This window comes from Rhinoraja longicauda, chromosome 33, assembly GCF_053455715.1.
Source record: "Rhinoraja longicauda isolate Sanriku21f chromosome 33, sRhiLon1.1, whole genome shotgun sequence".
In the NCBI taxonomy this organism is placed as follows: Eukaryota; Metazoa; Chordata; class Chondrichthyes; order Rajiformes; family Arhynchobatidae; genus Rhinoraja; species Rhinoraja longicauda.
Window position 1 is genome coordinate 9774958 of NC_135985.1, and position 13468 is coordinate 9788425.

At 46.1% G+C, this 13468-nt stretch overlaps 1 protein-coding gene across 1 annotated transcript in view; it reads left to right on the forward strand.

Moving 5' to 3' along the window:
- The window catches only part of adamts17 (ADAM metallopeptidase with thrombospondin type 1 motif, 17), a 222727-nt gene extending 209493 nt beyond the window's left edge, over positions 1–13234 (forward strand). The window contains exons 22-23 of the mRNA XM_078427059.1: positions 7960–8137; positions 10652–13234. Coding sequence (XP_078283185.1) covers positions 7960–8137; positions 10652–10827 — 354 coding nt within the window. The 3' untranslated portion in view covers positions 10828–13234. The remainder of the gene's footprint in view (positions 1–7959; positions 8138–10651) is intronic.
- The last annotated feature ends 234 nt before the right edge of the window (positions 13235–13468 follow it).

Here is a 13468-nt window from a genome sequence, read left to right on the forward strand (position 1 = left end):
TGGACACAAGGCCGGACCGGGCCGAGCGAAATCTGCCGTTATCATGTGTCAGGGGCAGCACAGTGGCGCAGCGGTAGAGTTGCTGCCTTACAGTGCCAGAGACCCGGGTTCAATCCTGACTATGGGTGCTGTCTGTATGGAGTTTTTACACTCTTCCTGTGACTGCGTAGGATTTCTCCGGATGCTCCAGTTTCCTCTTACACTCCAAAGATGTGCAGGTTTGGCTTCGGTAAAATTGTAAATTGTCTCTAATGTGTAGGTTAGTGCAAGTGTACGGGGTGATCGCTGGTCGGCACGGACTCAGTGAGTAGAAGGGCCTCTTTCAGTGCTGTATCTCTGAAGTCTGAAATTGGTGCCCAGGGTTGATGCAGACAGGTCTCTCTATCTTTTATTCTTAAGTGTTTTTTGGTAGTAGTTTTATAGAGCAACATGTCTTACAAGTTTCAGGAGGCCATTGCAAGTCTTTCACAATACAGTGGGTCTGGACTAACCTAGAGACCATTTGTGAACCAGGTTTTCTTTAGCGACAGTCCAAATGTTTCATGGTCCCTTATATAGATTTTTGTTTAGAATGCAGCATTTGACAGAACTCAAATACACTGATTACACAGATTGCAAAGTGATTTTAAATGTATGTCTCCACATTGATAGTGCAGATCTCTGCCTTGCTCATTCAGCATATCGCCACATCTGTAGATGAACCGTCATATGTTGAAAGACTGGAGCGACTAGGCTTGTATACACTGGAATTTAGAAGGATGAGAGGGGATCTTATCGAAACATATAAGATGATTAAGGGGTTGGACACGTTAGAGGCAGGAAACATGTTCCCGATGTTGGGGGAGTCTAGAACCAGGGGCCACAGTTTAAGAATAATGGGTAGGCCATTTAGAACGGAGATGAGGAGAAACTTTTTCAGTCAGAGAGTTGTAAATCTGTGGAATTCACTGCCTCAGAAGGCAGTGGAGGCCAATTCTGTGAATGCATTCAAGAGAGAGCTAGATAGAGCTCTTAAGGATAGCGGAGTCAGTGGGTATGGGGAGAAGGCAGGAACGGGGTACTGATTGAGAATGATCAACCATGATCACATTGAATGGCGGTGCTGGCTCGAAGGGCCGAATGGCCTACTCCTGCACCTATTGTCTATTGTCTATTGAACATTATCACACCCTAGCCTCTGTAAAATGGATGCTGCGTTTTCCGCATTTGATGACACCTCATCGGTTACAAATTGCTCTGGGACATCCTGGGGCCTGCTGAAGAGCTGTGATTGTTCCATCTGCACTCGGCAATCATCATAAAGTCTTTGCTGGAAGAGTGCTTTGTTCTGATGTTGTTTCATTGAAGAGTAGCAGTGGCACTGATCACATGGCCGTGGCCATAACTCCTCCTCCGGCAGCTCCTGCCACCCGTTTAAATACATGTAACGCTAGTGTGATGTGACAGGCACTGTCATCATTAATCCTCGACCACACACAGTGTCAAACAGCAGAGCAACTCTCATCCTCCAGGGAGATGCTTCACAACCTTGGAAAATCAAACACAATCTCAAACAGACCAAAGGAGAAAAGGATGGTAATTTTCAGATTGGCGTGATCTGCTCTCAGTGGAATAATCTGGTAAATGAGAGTGTTCATTTTAACCAGTTATTCTGAAGTAAGAGTGCTTCCTTCATGCACTGATGGCAGTGTGCTGTCCACAGGGATCAGATGTGCTGTTACACTGAGTACAAAGTGCGGTCAGAGTGGCAATCAGTGCATCATGGCTAATGCTGACTTCTGGAACTGGTGTGTGTCTCAGGACCTGGTGTGTGTCTCAGGAGCTGGTGCGCTCAAATGCTGCGAACTATATTCTGGACTCTGTATCTTCTCCTTTGCTCTATCTATTGTACTCTGAGTTTGGCTTGTGCTTATGAATAGGGAAGGTTGAGAAGGAATATGGGCCAAGTGCGGGCAGGTGGGACTAGCATAGATGGGCCACATTGGTAGGCAAGGGGAAGTTGAGCCTGTTTCTATGCTGTTTGGCTCTATGATTATCTGATTTGATTGGATAGAGGGCGGCACGGTGAGAGAGTTGCTGCCTTACAGCGCCACAGGCCTGGGTTCAATCCCGACTACGGGCGCTGTCTGTACGGGGTTTGTACGTTCTCCCTGTGACCTGCGTGGGTTTTCTCCGAGATCTTCGGTTTTCTCCCACACTCCAAAGACGTACAGGTTTGCAGGTTAATTGACTTGGTATAAATGTAAATTGTTCCTAGTGTGTGTAGAATAGTGTTAATGTGCGGGGATCGCTGGTTGGCGTGGATTCGATGGGCTGAATCTGTATCTCTAAACCAATAAAATTAACCAAGCATGCAAAACAAAGCTTCTCACTGTACCTCAGTACACGTGACAATAGTAAACCTAAACCCAAGTGCTGCTCTGTGGACGCTTGTCTTTTGAATGAAACACTAACTCAATGGATGTGCAAGTTATAGGGGAATATGGATCATGTGCAGACAGATCAGATTAGTTTATCTGGGCCTCATGTTTGGCACAGACACCATGGGCTGAAGGACCTGTTCCTGTGCTCGAATTTTCTATCTTCTAATATTTTATTCACTGTTAATATTTTAAACATGTCTGCTAGTGTTTCTGTGAAGAAAGGCCTTATGTGGAGAAATGGAGAGTTATAAATTGAAGGCTGAGGAGGTTTATGAAAAGGGACAAGGCTGCAAAGAGATTTATAAACAAAGAAATGAATGTGAAGTTAGAGGTGTATAGAAACCGGGAATAACGTAGGTCAGCTGGATAGATAAACAAACCTTGAAGAGATTTCATTTCTGGAGGACATGGTGAGGCAACATTTCAGGTCGGGACTCTTCTTCAGACTGAAAGCTTCTAGGGTCCAAGTCTGAAATAAGACACTAAGTTCTGGAGTAATTCAGTGAGTCAGGCAGCATCTCTGGAGAACAGCAACCTATCCATGTCCTCCAGTGATGCTGCCTGACCCGCCGAGTTACTCCAGCACTTTGTGTCTTTTTTTCTAAACCAGCATCTGCAGTTCCTTGTTTCCCAATCTGAAATGTCACCTGTCCGTGTCCTCCTGATATGCTGCCTGACCCGCTGAGTTACTCCAGCACTTTGAGTTATCAAAAACCTTGGGCTATGTTGCACTTGGGCAGCAGAGGAGTTAATGGACTGAAGTCTGTGGAGAGCAGCAGAAGGAACAGGGAGAGATATTCAGCGGTGAAGGAACAGGATTCCTCATGGGCATTAAACTATTCAGCATCAACAGCTCAAGGACATGTGGATGTAACGGATGCTCATGCATCACAACTGCGTTTGTTAGAGAGCTCTATGCATCAGAAAGAGTCGCACTAAAACATCTCAAACAGCTGTCAAACAGTAACATTTTACAAGCAACTTGTACCTTTACAGATTACAGATAAAGGTTTGGTTTATTTATTAATGAGCATTCTGCTTTTATCATTCAGGATACAGCAGCAATTTTTCTTGTATGTTCCCATTATCATTGGCCAGTCGTGCACAGGAAATAAATTGGTGATAGGCTTACAGATGCTCCCTGACCACGGACCCTTACGTAACTTGAATGTTAAGTAAGTCGGAAACGGAAGTGCGAGTAAACATGTGGGAGCTCCGACGTGGAAACCAAGTGGGAGCTCATACTTGGAGGCCATGGGGTACCTCCGATATGAAGACCACGGGGGAGCTCCGACGTGGAGACCATGTGGGAGCTCCAGATTGGAGACCATATGGGAGCTCCGACATGGAGACCATGTGGGAGCTCCAGATTGGAGACCATATGGGAGCTCCGACATGGAGAGCATGTGAGAGCTCCATCGTGGAGACCATGTGGGAGCTCCGACGTGGAGACCATGTGGGAGCTCCATCGTGGAGACCATGTGAGAGCTCCGACGTGGAGACCATGTGGGAGCTCCGATGTGGAGACCATGTGGGAGCTCCAACGTGGAGACCATGTGAGAGCTCCGACGTGGAGAGCATGTGGGAGCTCCGACTTGGAGACCACGTGGGCGTCAGTGGGCTTAAATAATTACTTACATAAGTGCAAATTCACGTGTCGCCTATTAAGTAAGCTGGGGAGTACCTGTATTTCAAATAAAGAACTGAGAAAGCCAGGAATTAGGTTAAATATCACAGAGCTCTGATGCTCCTGAGGACAAACGTTCCTGCTTGACGTAACAATTAATCTACCTCTGTACTCTCAATCTACTTCAGAGTCCCTCAACAATTAACTGACAGTCTATCTTTTAACCTGAGTCAACATATCAACCCTTGTCAGCTTGTTTCTCTCAGGAAGCCCATGTCTTGTTGACACCTTGCCTGGTACTCGGGATGTCTTCCCAGGAACAACAGTGCCAATGGAATCAGCAAAAAAGGGGTTCCATCGCATTATATATCAAGAGATGCATGGCAGCAGCTGTGTGAACCTCTACAGAAACCCGCTGGAACCTGCAACTCAGTGTTTGCAGAGGCTGTCTGAGAGGATTCAAATTCGATGGATTAGGGACATCATAGTCATACGGTCATAAAAAACAGGCCCTTCAGCCCAACTTGCCTATGCCGAACAGTCTACACTATTCCCATCTGCACTAGTCCCATCTATCCAAGCTTAGTCCATAACCTTCTAAACCTAACCTATCCATGTACAGTTCTCAATGTCTCTTAAATGTTATAATAGGACTTGGCTCAACTACCTCCTCCAGCAGCTCATTCCATACACCCACCACCTTTTGTGTAAAAAAAGTTACCCCTCAGGTTCCTATTAAATCTTTCCTCCCTCATGTCCTTTGGTTCTTGATTCCCCCACTCTGCCTAAAAGTCTCTGTGAATTTACCCGATCTATTTCTCTCATGATTTCATCCATCTCTATAAGTTCACTCCCCATCTTCCAGGTATCGCACTCCAAGGAATAAAGTCCTAGCCTCCTCAACCATTCCCTATAGCTCAGGCCCTCAAGCATCCTCGTAAATCTTCTCTGCACCCTTTCCAGCTTGACGCCATCTTTCCCATAACATGGTGCCCAGAACTGAACACAATACCCTTTATGTGGATGTGAAGCAGTCTCTCAGTACTGGGGTTTAAGGATCAGGGTTACTTACACCTTGACTGGCCCGGATAGTGCAAAATGAGAGCAGCTGAGGTAGACACAAAATGCTGGAGTAACTCAGCGGGTCAGGCAGCATCTCTGGAGAGAAGGAATGGGCGACGTTTCGGGTCGAGACCGTTCTTCAGACTGAGAGACAGGGGGGAGTGAAACGAGATACGGAAGGGTACAAAGAGTATGTAAGGTGTGAAAAGGACAGATCAAAGCAGACGATGTTCAAGGAAATGGACATTGTTGGATGAGGGGAAGGTGACAACGAGTCATACAAACAATAAAATGAAACAGGAGGACAGTGAAACTAGTAGGATAACTAGGGTGGGGCATGTGAGAGAGAGAGGGAAAGCAAGGGTTACTTCAAGTTAGAGATATTAATAGTCTGGTCTTAACCTAAAACGTCACCAATTCCTTCTCTCCGGTGATCCTGCCTGTCCCGCTGAGTTACTCCAGTAATTTGTGTCTCTCTTCAATATTCATACCGCTGGGTCTGCCCATCTGTTCGAAGTGTTAATGGACCACCCATGTCCGACGGCCTCCCCCATCGCCGCCTGTTGGACCACGGAAGCTGCTGACTGCGTCTCTACAACACTGCCCAGTTTCTGCAGCCAAGCAAGGAGAGGGGGAGGCAACAGCTGGGAGGGCAGGCAACAGTCCAAGGTTCCCACAGAGCTGTGAGCATCCCACCCAGACGTCTTATTTAGAACACCAGCTGAAGCACACCTGAGTGCTCGACTGGACAAGCAAGGACACAAGGATGAATTAGCCTTCTCCAGAGATAACCTGAATCCCAGTGTAATATCCTGAGATTGGGATTCACCAGTATCCTCATTTCACTTTGTTGCAAGTCAGAATCAAGTTCATTGCAGTGCAAGTCTAGAGCCTGTTGTACTCAGCTTGCTAACTCTGTCCAGTCTGCCATCCCTGGGGTGGCACACTGGCGCAGCTGGTAGAGCCACAGCCTCACAGTGCCAGAGACCCAGGTTCCATCCTGAAATCAGATGCTGAAATCAGTTCGAACCTCAGATGCTGTCTGCGTGGAGTTTGCATGTTCTTCCTGCGACTACGTGGGTTTCCTCTAGTTGTCTCCCGTATCCCAAAGGCGTGCGGTTTGCAGGTTAATTGATCTCTGCAAATTGCCCCCCGTGTGCAGGGAGTGGCTGAGAACGTAGGATGGCACAGAACTAGCGTGAACGGGTCAGTGTTGTTTTAGTGGAGTGGAGGGACTGTTCCCATGCTAGATCTCTAAACTAAACTCTTACAGATCATTGCACGTAACGTTGATGTAGAAAACATGAGGATAATCTGAGAGTGTTTCAGTGAAGCAGTTGAAGTTGTGTTAATTTAGTGTCAGCCCCAAATTAAATACTGCTAAACATAGCTTTTAAAAGCTTTCTATTTCCCTCTGAAGAGCTTGCTGGTCCGATGCCCAATCGGCAACCTGTGTGCGTTATTTTATTCACAGCTGCAGTTGGAAACACGTGAATGGCTTTAATAGCAAGTGCCCCAGTTCCACACCCTTCCCTCATTGTCTCGGAGGTTTCCAAAATGAGTCCTGGGAGAGATTCATGTGCAGCGATTAATTCCAATAAATTAATTCATCAATCCCAAACTCACTGTAAGGAGACGGTGCTGGAAGAGAGACAGGCTGGAGATTGATACCAGGCCGTTGCAGTCCCAGCTCTAGGACTGCCACGTGACCATCTAGAGGCTAACCATAAGACACACACCCAGGGCTGATCACCCTGTGGTGGGCCTGCCTCGACTGAGGGTGTCTTGTTACAAAAGGCCGAAACACCCAGTGACGTTGAGGTACACAACTGAAGATGTGTCTGAATGGTAGCAACATCACCTAGTGGTCACCCCCAAGAACAACACCAGTCAATTGTAGTGCTAACCTTAGGGATTGTAACATCTAGTCCTACTAATCAACCTTCCACTGGGAGGCTGCTGCCTCTAATATAAAGAATTAAGAGTGTCCTTCCGTCTTTCCTTTTTTATTGCTAATATAATGTACTCATACCAACATCATGACAACACTGAAAAAGACACAGTGCTTAAGTAACTCAGCGGATCGGGCAGCATCTCTGGAGAATATGGAGACATGTTGGGTCAGGATGCTACTTCAGACAGACAGAAGACAGTCTGAACAAGGCTCCCGACACAAGACGTGGTCCATCCATGTTCTCCACAGATGCTGCATGACCCACTGAGACATAAGAGCACACTTTGTGTCTTCCTTTGTAAACCAGCATCTGCAGATCCTTGGGCCTTTATAATGCCAACGCTGACAATGCAATTGAAGTTCATCCGAAACAAATCAGTTACAGAATCCGTAGAAGGGTCTCGACCCGAAACGTCACCTATTCTTTTTCTTCAGAGATGTTGCCTGACCCCACGGAGTTACTCCAGCATTTTGTGTCTTGTTACAGAATCCACCATTTTAAAGATGACTGATGTGTAAGTCACCTCCCTTCCACTATCAGACTCATTGGGTAGATTTGGGAACGTCACCATCCAAGCCGATAGCCTTGAGGGAAGGTGCTCAGAAATAATGCTGACCTGTGGGTTGCAACTTCTATCAGCACTCCCGAAGTACAAGGCTCAGGAATGGACACAGGGATTTGAAACGTCCTTCAGCAAATTGACTCTTTACGTTGAACTATTAAGTTATCAGTCTTTTTCAAAATCGCCTTTCTCTAGACGAAATATACATTGTGGGATAATTATAGATTAAAGCTAAATAAAGAAATTCGGAGGATTTTCCAGTTTGCTCGTTAGTGAGCAGTGACTGGATGAATTTCTGGGCGTGCGTAACAGTGTCAATCTCTGTTCCAGTGTGCGTCCACATGTGGCAAGGGCCTGCATTCTCGAGTGGTTCAATGTATGCACAGAATCACCGGGCGCCACGGCAACGAATGCCCTTCTTTGACCAAACCACCGGCCTACAAGCAATGCCACCAGAAGCCTTGCAATGGAAGTGGCAACGCCAACAATGTCACCTCATCCAGACTTGGTGAGCATGCACGTCTGTCTCTCTACGCTTTAGACACACAGCGCAGAAACAGGCCCTTCACATTGTTCGAGAAAACTACCACCAAAAGCACTTAAGAATAAAGATGGAGAGACCCGTCTGCATCAACCCTGGCACCAATTTTAGACTTCAGAGACATAGCACGGAAAGAGGCCCTTCGACCCGCCGAGTCCACGCCAACCAGTGACACTAACACTATCCTACACACTAGGGACAATTTGCAATTTTTACTAAACCAAAATAACCGACAAACCTGTACGTCTTTGGAGTGTGGGAGGCAACCGGAGCATCTGGAGAAAACCCACGCGGTCACTGGGAGAATGTACAAACTCCGTACAAACAGTGGTCAGGATCAAACCCGGGTCTCACCTCAACTGTGGGCTGTTGATGACGTAGCAGTTAAAATGAGATCCATAGACGTGACAAGTCATGAGAACAGAGGAAGTATCACCATAAATCACAGCAGTTATATCTTTAGCTGAGATGAAAATACAGTAGGCACAATCAGTCCACCTGAAGATTTAGCATTTCCCCTTCTGATTTATCCCTTGCTTTTCATCCTTCCGTTTTAGTCTAATTTAGTTCCCCTTTTCTGATTCAGAGCAGATAATTTCTCTTCTCTTCCTGATATTCCCATATAACCCCACCTTATTTATCCACCCCTTTACTCCACTTAATTTAACATTTGCTTCCCCACCCTCCTACGCAGCAGCTATGATTCTCTACCCGATCCTTTACAGTGCAGTTGTAGAACCTCTTACATTTCTACATCTCTTTGTTACCGATGTATACAATGACCCCCATTCATTCCCTAACCTCCCGTCCAACAACGTTTCACAGATGCTCAATGACATCCCTTCCCCGGCACCAGGCAATCACATCTGCAGGCCCACATCTGGATGTCTGCTGGCCTAATTACTGGCCCCAATAATGACATCTTTCCTGGCCCTGTTCCTCCACACCAAGCCCTCCACATCACATACACCCAGAAATTCCCATGGACCTGGCTCTGCCCACAGGACCCTTTGCTCGAGCCAATGTCACGAGATAAGATCTTGAGAAATAGGAGCAGGTCATGTGGACCCTCTACCCCTCTGCTCCTAATCAATAGATCGTGACTGATTAAAAAAAAATCTCTCAGCACCAATTTCCTGTACTAACCCCCAGAATTTCCAAATAAGCAAATACCTATCATTCTCATAAGTTTACATTCAAAGAGGCAGAATTAGGCCATTTGACCAATCAAGTCTACTCCGCCATTCAATCATGACTGATCTATAGACAATAGACAATAGGTGCAGGAGGAGGCCATTCAGCCCTTCGAGACAGCACCGCCATTCAATGTGATCATGGCTGATCATTCTCAATCTATCTTTCCCTCTCAACCCCATTCTCCTGTCTTCCCCCCCATAACCTTTAATACCCTTACTCATTAAGAACTTATCAGTCTCCACTTTAAAAATACCCAGATTTGGCCTCCACAGCGGCCTTAAATATACTCAAGCAGTTGAACGTCCACAATCCTCTTTCTCTCACAGGTCATTGCAATAACATTGGCATAGAAAACACGAGGATAATCTGAGATTGTTTGGGGGAAGCGGTTAAAGACAGGTTCATTTAGTGTTGGCCTCAAATTAAATACAGCTAAACATAGCTTTAAAATCATTTTTTACTTCCCCCTGGGCGGCTCGGTGGCTCAGCGGTGGAGTTGCTGGCTTACAGCGCCAGAAACCCAGGTTCCATCCTGACTACGGGTGCTGTCTGTACGGAGTTTGTATCTTCTCCTTGTGACCGCATGGATTTTCTCCAGGTGCTCTGGTTTCCTCCCACATTCCAAAGACGTACAGGTTTGTAGGTTAATTGGCTTTGGTAAATTGTCCCTAGCATGTAGGAACTAGTGTACATGACTGGATGGTGTTGTCTGTTTCCATGCTGTATCTCCAAACTAAAAACTAAACTCTGAAGAGCCTCCGGGTCTGACGAACAGTTATCAAAATGGAGGGGGAAGGGGGGGGGGGGGGCAAGGGGGTGGGTCGAAGATAAGATCTTGTGAGAGCGCCTAGCTTACGGGAAGTTACGGGAGACTGAGATTTCTGGGAATGCTCCAGGAGCCAATATAGACTCGATGGGTTGAATAAACAGAAATAAACCAAGGAGTGGATATCAGAAACGCCCAACCCTGCAAGGCCAGTGATGCTGGGGTCAGTACAGGCTTTTAAAACTGAGAGTATATTTCTGTGAATTAAAGTTTTGGATCAAAGGGACAGAGGTGGAGTTGGAGTTCAAAAGGTCATAAGTGATAGGAGCAGAATTAGGCCATTTGGCCCAATGTCTACTCCGCCATTCAATCATGGCTGATCTATCTCTCCCTCCTAACCCCATTTCCCTGCCTTCTCCCCATAACCCCTGACACGCGTGGTAATTGCATGTCCGTGTAGAGCACGGTTTTGGTAACATGTTCAGGGCTTCCTGTAACTCTCTGACTTGATCTGGCAGCTGCCCTAACGTACAAGTGCCAGGGAGATGACTGGGCAGTGTACTGCAGACTCATCCGCGAGAAGAACCTGTGCCAAGACCTGCGCTGGTACCGACGGTGCTGCCAGACCTGCAGGGACCTCTACGTAAACAAGCCGCCGCCCAGCCGTCAGTCGCAAGTATTATTGCAGCAATGAGATAACTTAAGAAGAGTTTTTTTTTCTTCTCCGTTTCATCCCGTACAGAATCGGGGGATGCGGGGATTTTCTTTTAAACTGGAAGAGAGCGGTGCTTGGGCAGCTGCAGGCTCCACCCCATCCTTGCCCACACTCTGCAATCGCACACCGCCCGTTTTTTGGAGGTGTACCCCGTGAGCTGCTGTTACAGTGTCAGAAGCTGAGCCAGTGACCTACCCGAGAGCCCGAGCCAGTGGGTTCTGCACCTGCCTATCACCGCAACGTCAGCCGCATGGCTCTGGTCAGTGAGGGACGTAAGCTGAAACAGCAACTCCTTTCTCACTAACGAGAAATGAAGTTTACTGTCTCTCTCTGCATTTTTGTAGACTTAATATTGTGCACTTGAACCATTTCCAGCGGAAAGCTAAGGACAATGAAGGAGCAGGAAAATCCATCTCTTCAATGCACCTTCAGGTGGAAATGTGTCTAGAATCTCAACTCACTGTTATCCATCTCATAGTTCTGGAAAATATGAATAATGTAACTTAAAAGCATTGGCATCCAGACTATCGATCAAACCACTCGCTTCATGAGAATTTGCAACTTGATATCTTCATTTATAGCAAAGAGTAGCAATGCAGTTTGTAGCAACGCAAAAGCAAACTTGAACGATTCTCTTTAACCTTTTCATTACTTTTTACCTTTAGGCCAGTCAACCTTCCTTATGGACTTGTGGCTAATGATACTTTATTGTCTCATGTGAATGAATGAATGAATGAATGAATGAATGAATGAATGAATGAATGAATGAATGAATGAATGAATGAATGAATACTTTATTGTCTCATGTGACAAGTCACAGTGAAATTTTTTGTTTTGCATATCCAAGGTATGCAAAGAGTCTCCACATAAAGGGCGCTGACAAAGTTACAAAGTATCCCGCGCCAGGCCCTCCATTGTTGCTCCCCCCCTTCATGATGGTCCCTCAACGTCAGATCCTCCTTTATTCTCCCACCCCCCTCCCTCTCACGCTGTACTGAGTGAGGTACAGTGAAATTCATATTTGTACACAGTTCACTACAAGTATCTCCGAATAGTACACAAAAATGAAATTCACTGCACCTCGGTACATGTAACAATAAAGTGCCATCAGTCATAAGTAGTGTGAATCCTGTCAGTAACTTAATGGATCCATGAGAAGAACAGGCAGCAGCCTCTGTGAGTAGGATTTACACTCTGGTGGTGATTAGAAGCAACTGGCTGTGAAGCTCCAACTTCAGGTAGTAATACGGGACAACACTGCTCAGTGACCTGCCTTTCGATGCACCACAGCTGATGTACGAGACTGCAGACTTACCCGTCTGGTGCCCAATGCTTCTGCTTGTGTTGAGGCCTTTGCTGTTGGGTGCAAGCTGGTGTACCCTGCTACCACGCGCAGATGACACAGTTGAGTTACTCGAGCACTTTGTGTCTATAGTCAGCTAAAATCTTGAGTTTTACTGGGTGTTTATTATATTAATATGAGATAAAGATAAGAGCATAATTTTTCCATTTCCATCTTCTGGCACTGAGCTCACTCAGCATGTTGGGAGCTTGTATCAGGAAGATTTACCACAGTCAGCTAATCACAGAGACAGACCTCCAACAAGTGAGCCTTATTGTCACCTTCCCCTCAGCTAACAATGAACCATTCTACATTTCCTTGATCATCGTCTGCTTTGCCCTGGTGTTTTCACACCTTACCCTTCCATATTTCTAGTCTCCCTCTCCCCTGACTCTCAGTCTGAAGAAGGGTCTCGACCCAAAACGTCACCCGTTCCTTCCCTCCAGAGATGCTGCCTGTCCCGCTGAGTTACTCCAGCATTTTGTGCCTATCTTCCGTTGCTTCTCAGCCTGTTGAGGATCAACTCGTGTAGATGCTCTCTGCATCTGTGGCTCAGCTGAACCATTGAGCCCTCCTCAAACCCGTCAGCTGTCAGTGGTGAAAAGGTTATTCCCTTTCTGTGTGTGGCAGAGCTTGTTTGCTGCAATTTTACTTGGTGTTTATTTTAGTGGTGCTATTTTTTGCAATGATGACTCGTTTTATTTCTCCCTTACACAGTAGGCAATGTATAATTGTACTGTTAAATATTAAATGCACTAGTGACTGTCACTATATTCCACATGGTGCTATCTTATTAGAACAATAATCTCTGTCGGAAGGTGCTTGTATTAGCATAATGTGATACTGAGATATATTCATTATGACTAGCTTTTTATTGCAGACTGAAATGTCATGTTGGCAGTTTTGCTAACACAGGTGCTGTATCGATGACCGACGGTATATTTATGGTTTTTCACGAGGCAGAGAATATGGAAAATGCTTGAGAAATTGTAACGACTAATGATTCCGGGCCGCCTTCCTCCCGTTAATGGAAGAATATTTTGCGAAACATTTCATATTAAATTTATTTTCATCAAAGAAATCGCCTGTGGTGCTTTAATTGACTGTTTTGGATTTCACTTTTGCGTATTATTGTCCTCTTCTCCCTGCTACCTTCGGGCAGGCGGTACAGAAGCCTGAAGTCCCACACTACCTGGCTCAAGAACAGTGACTTACCCACCACCATCACCTTCTTCAACCACCTCACAAAACCCTAATCCTACGTCGGGGCTGGAACAT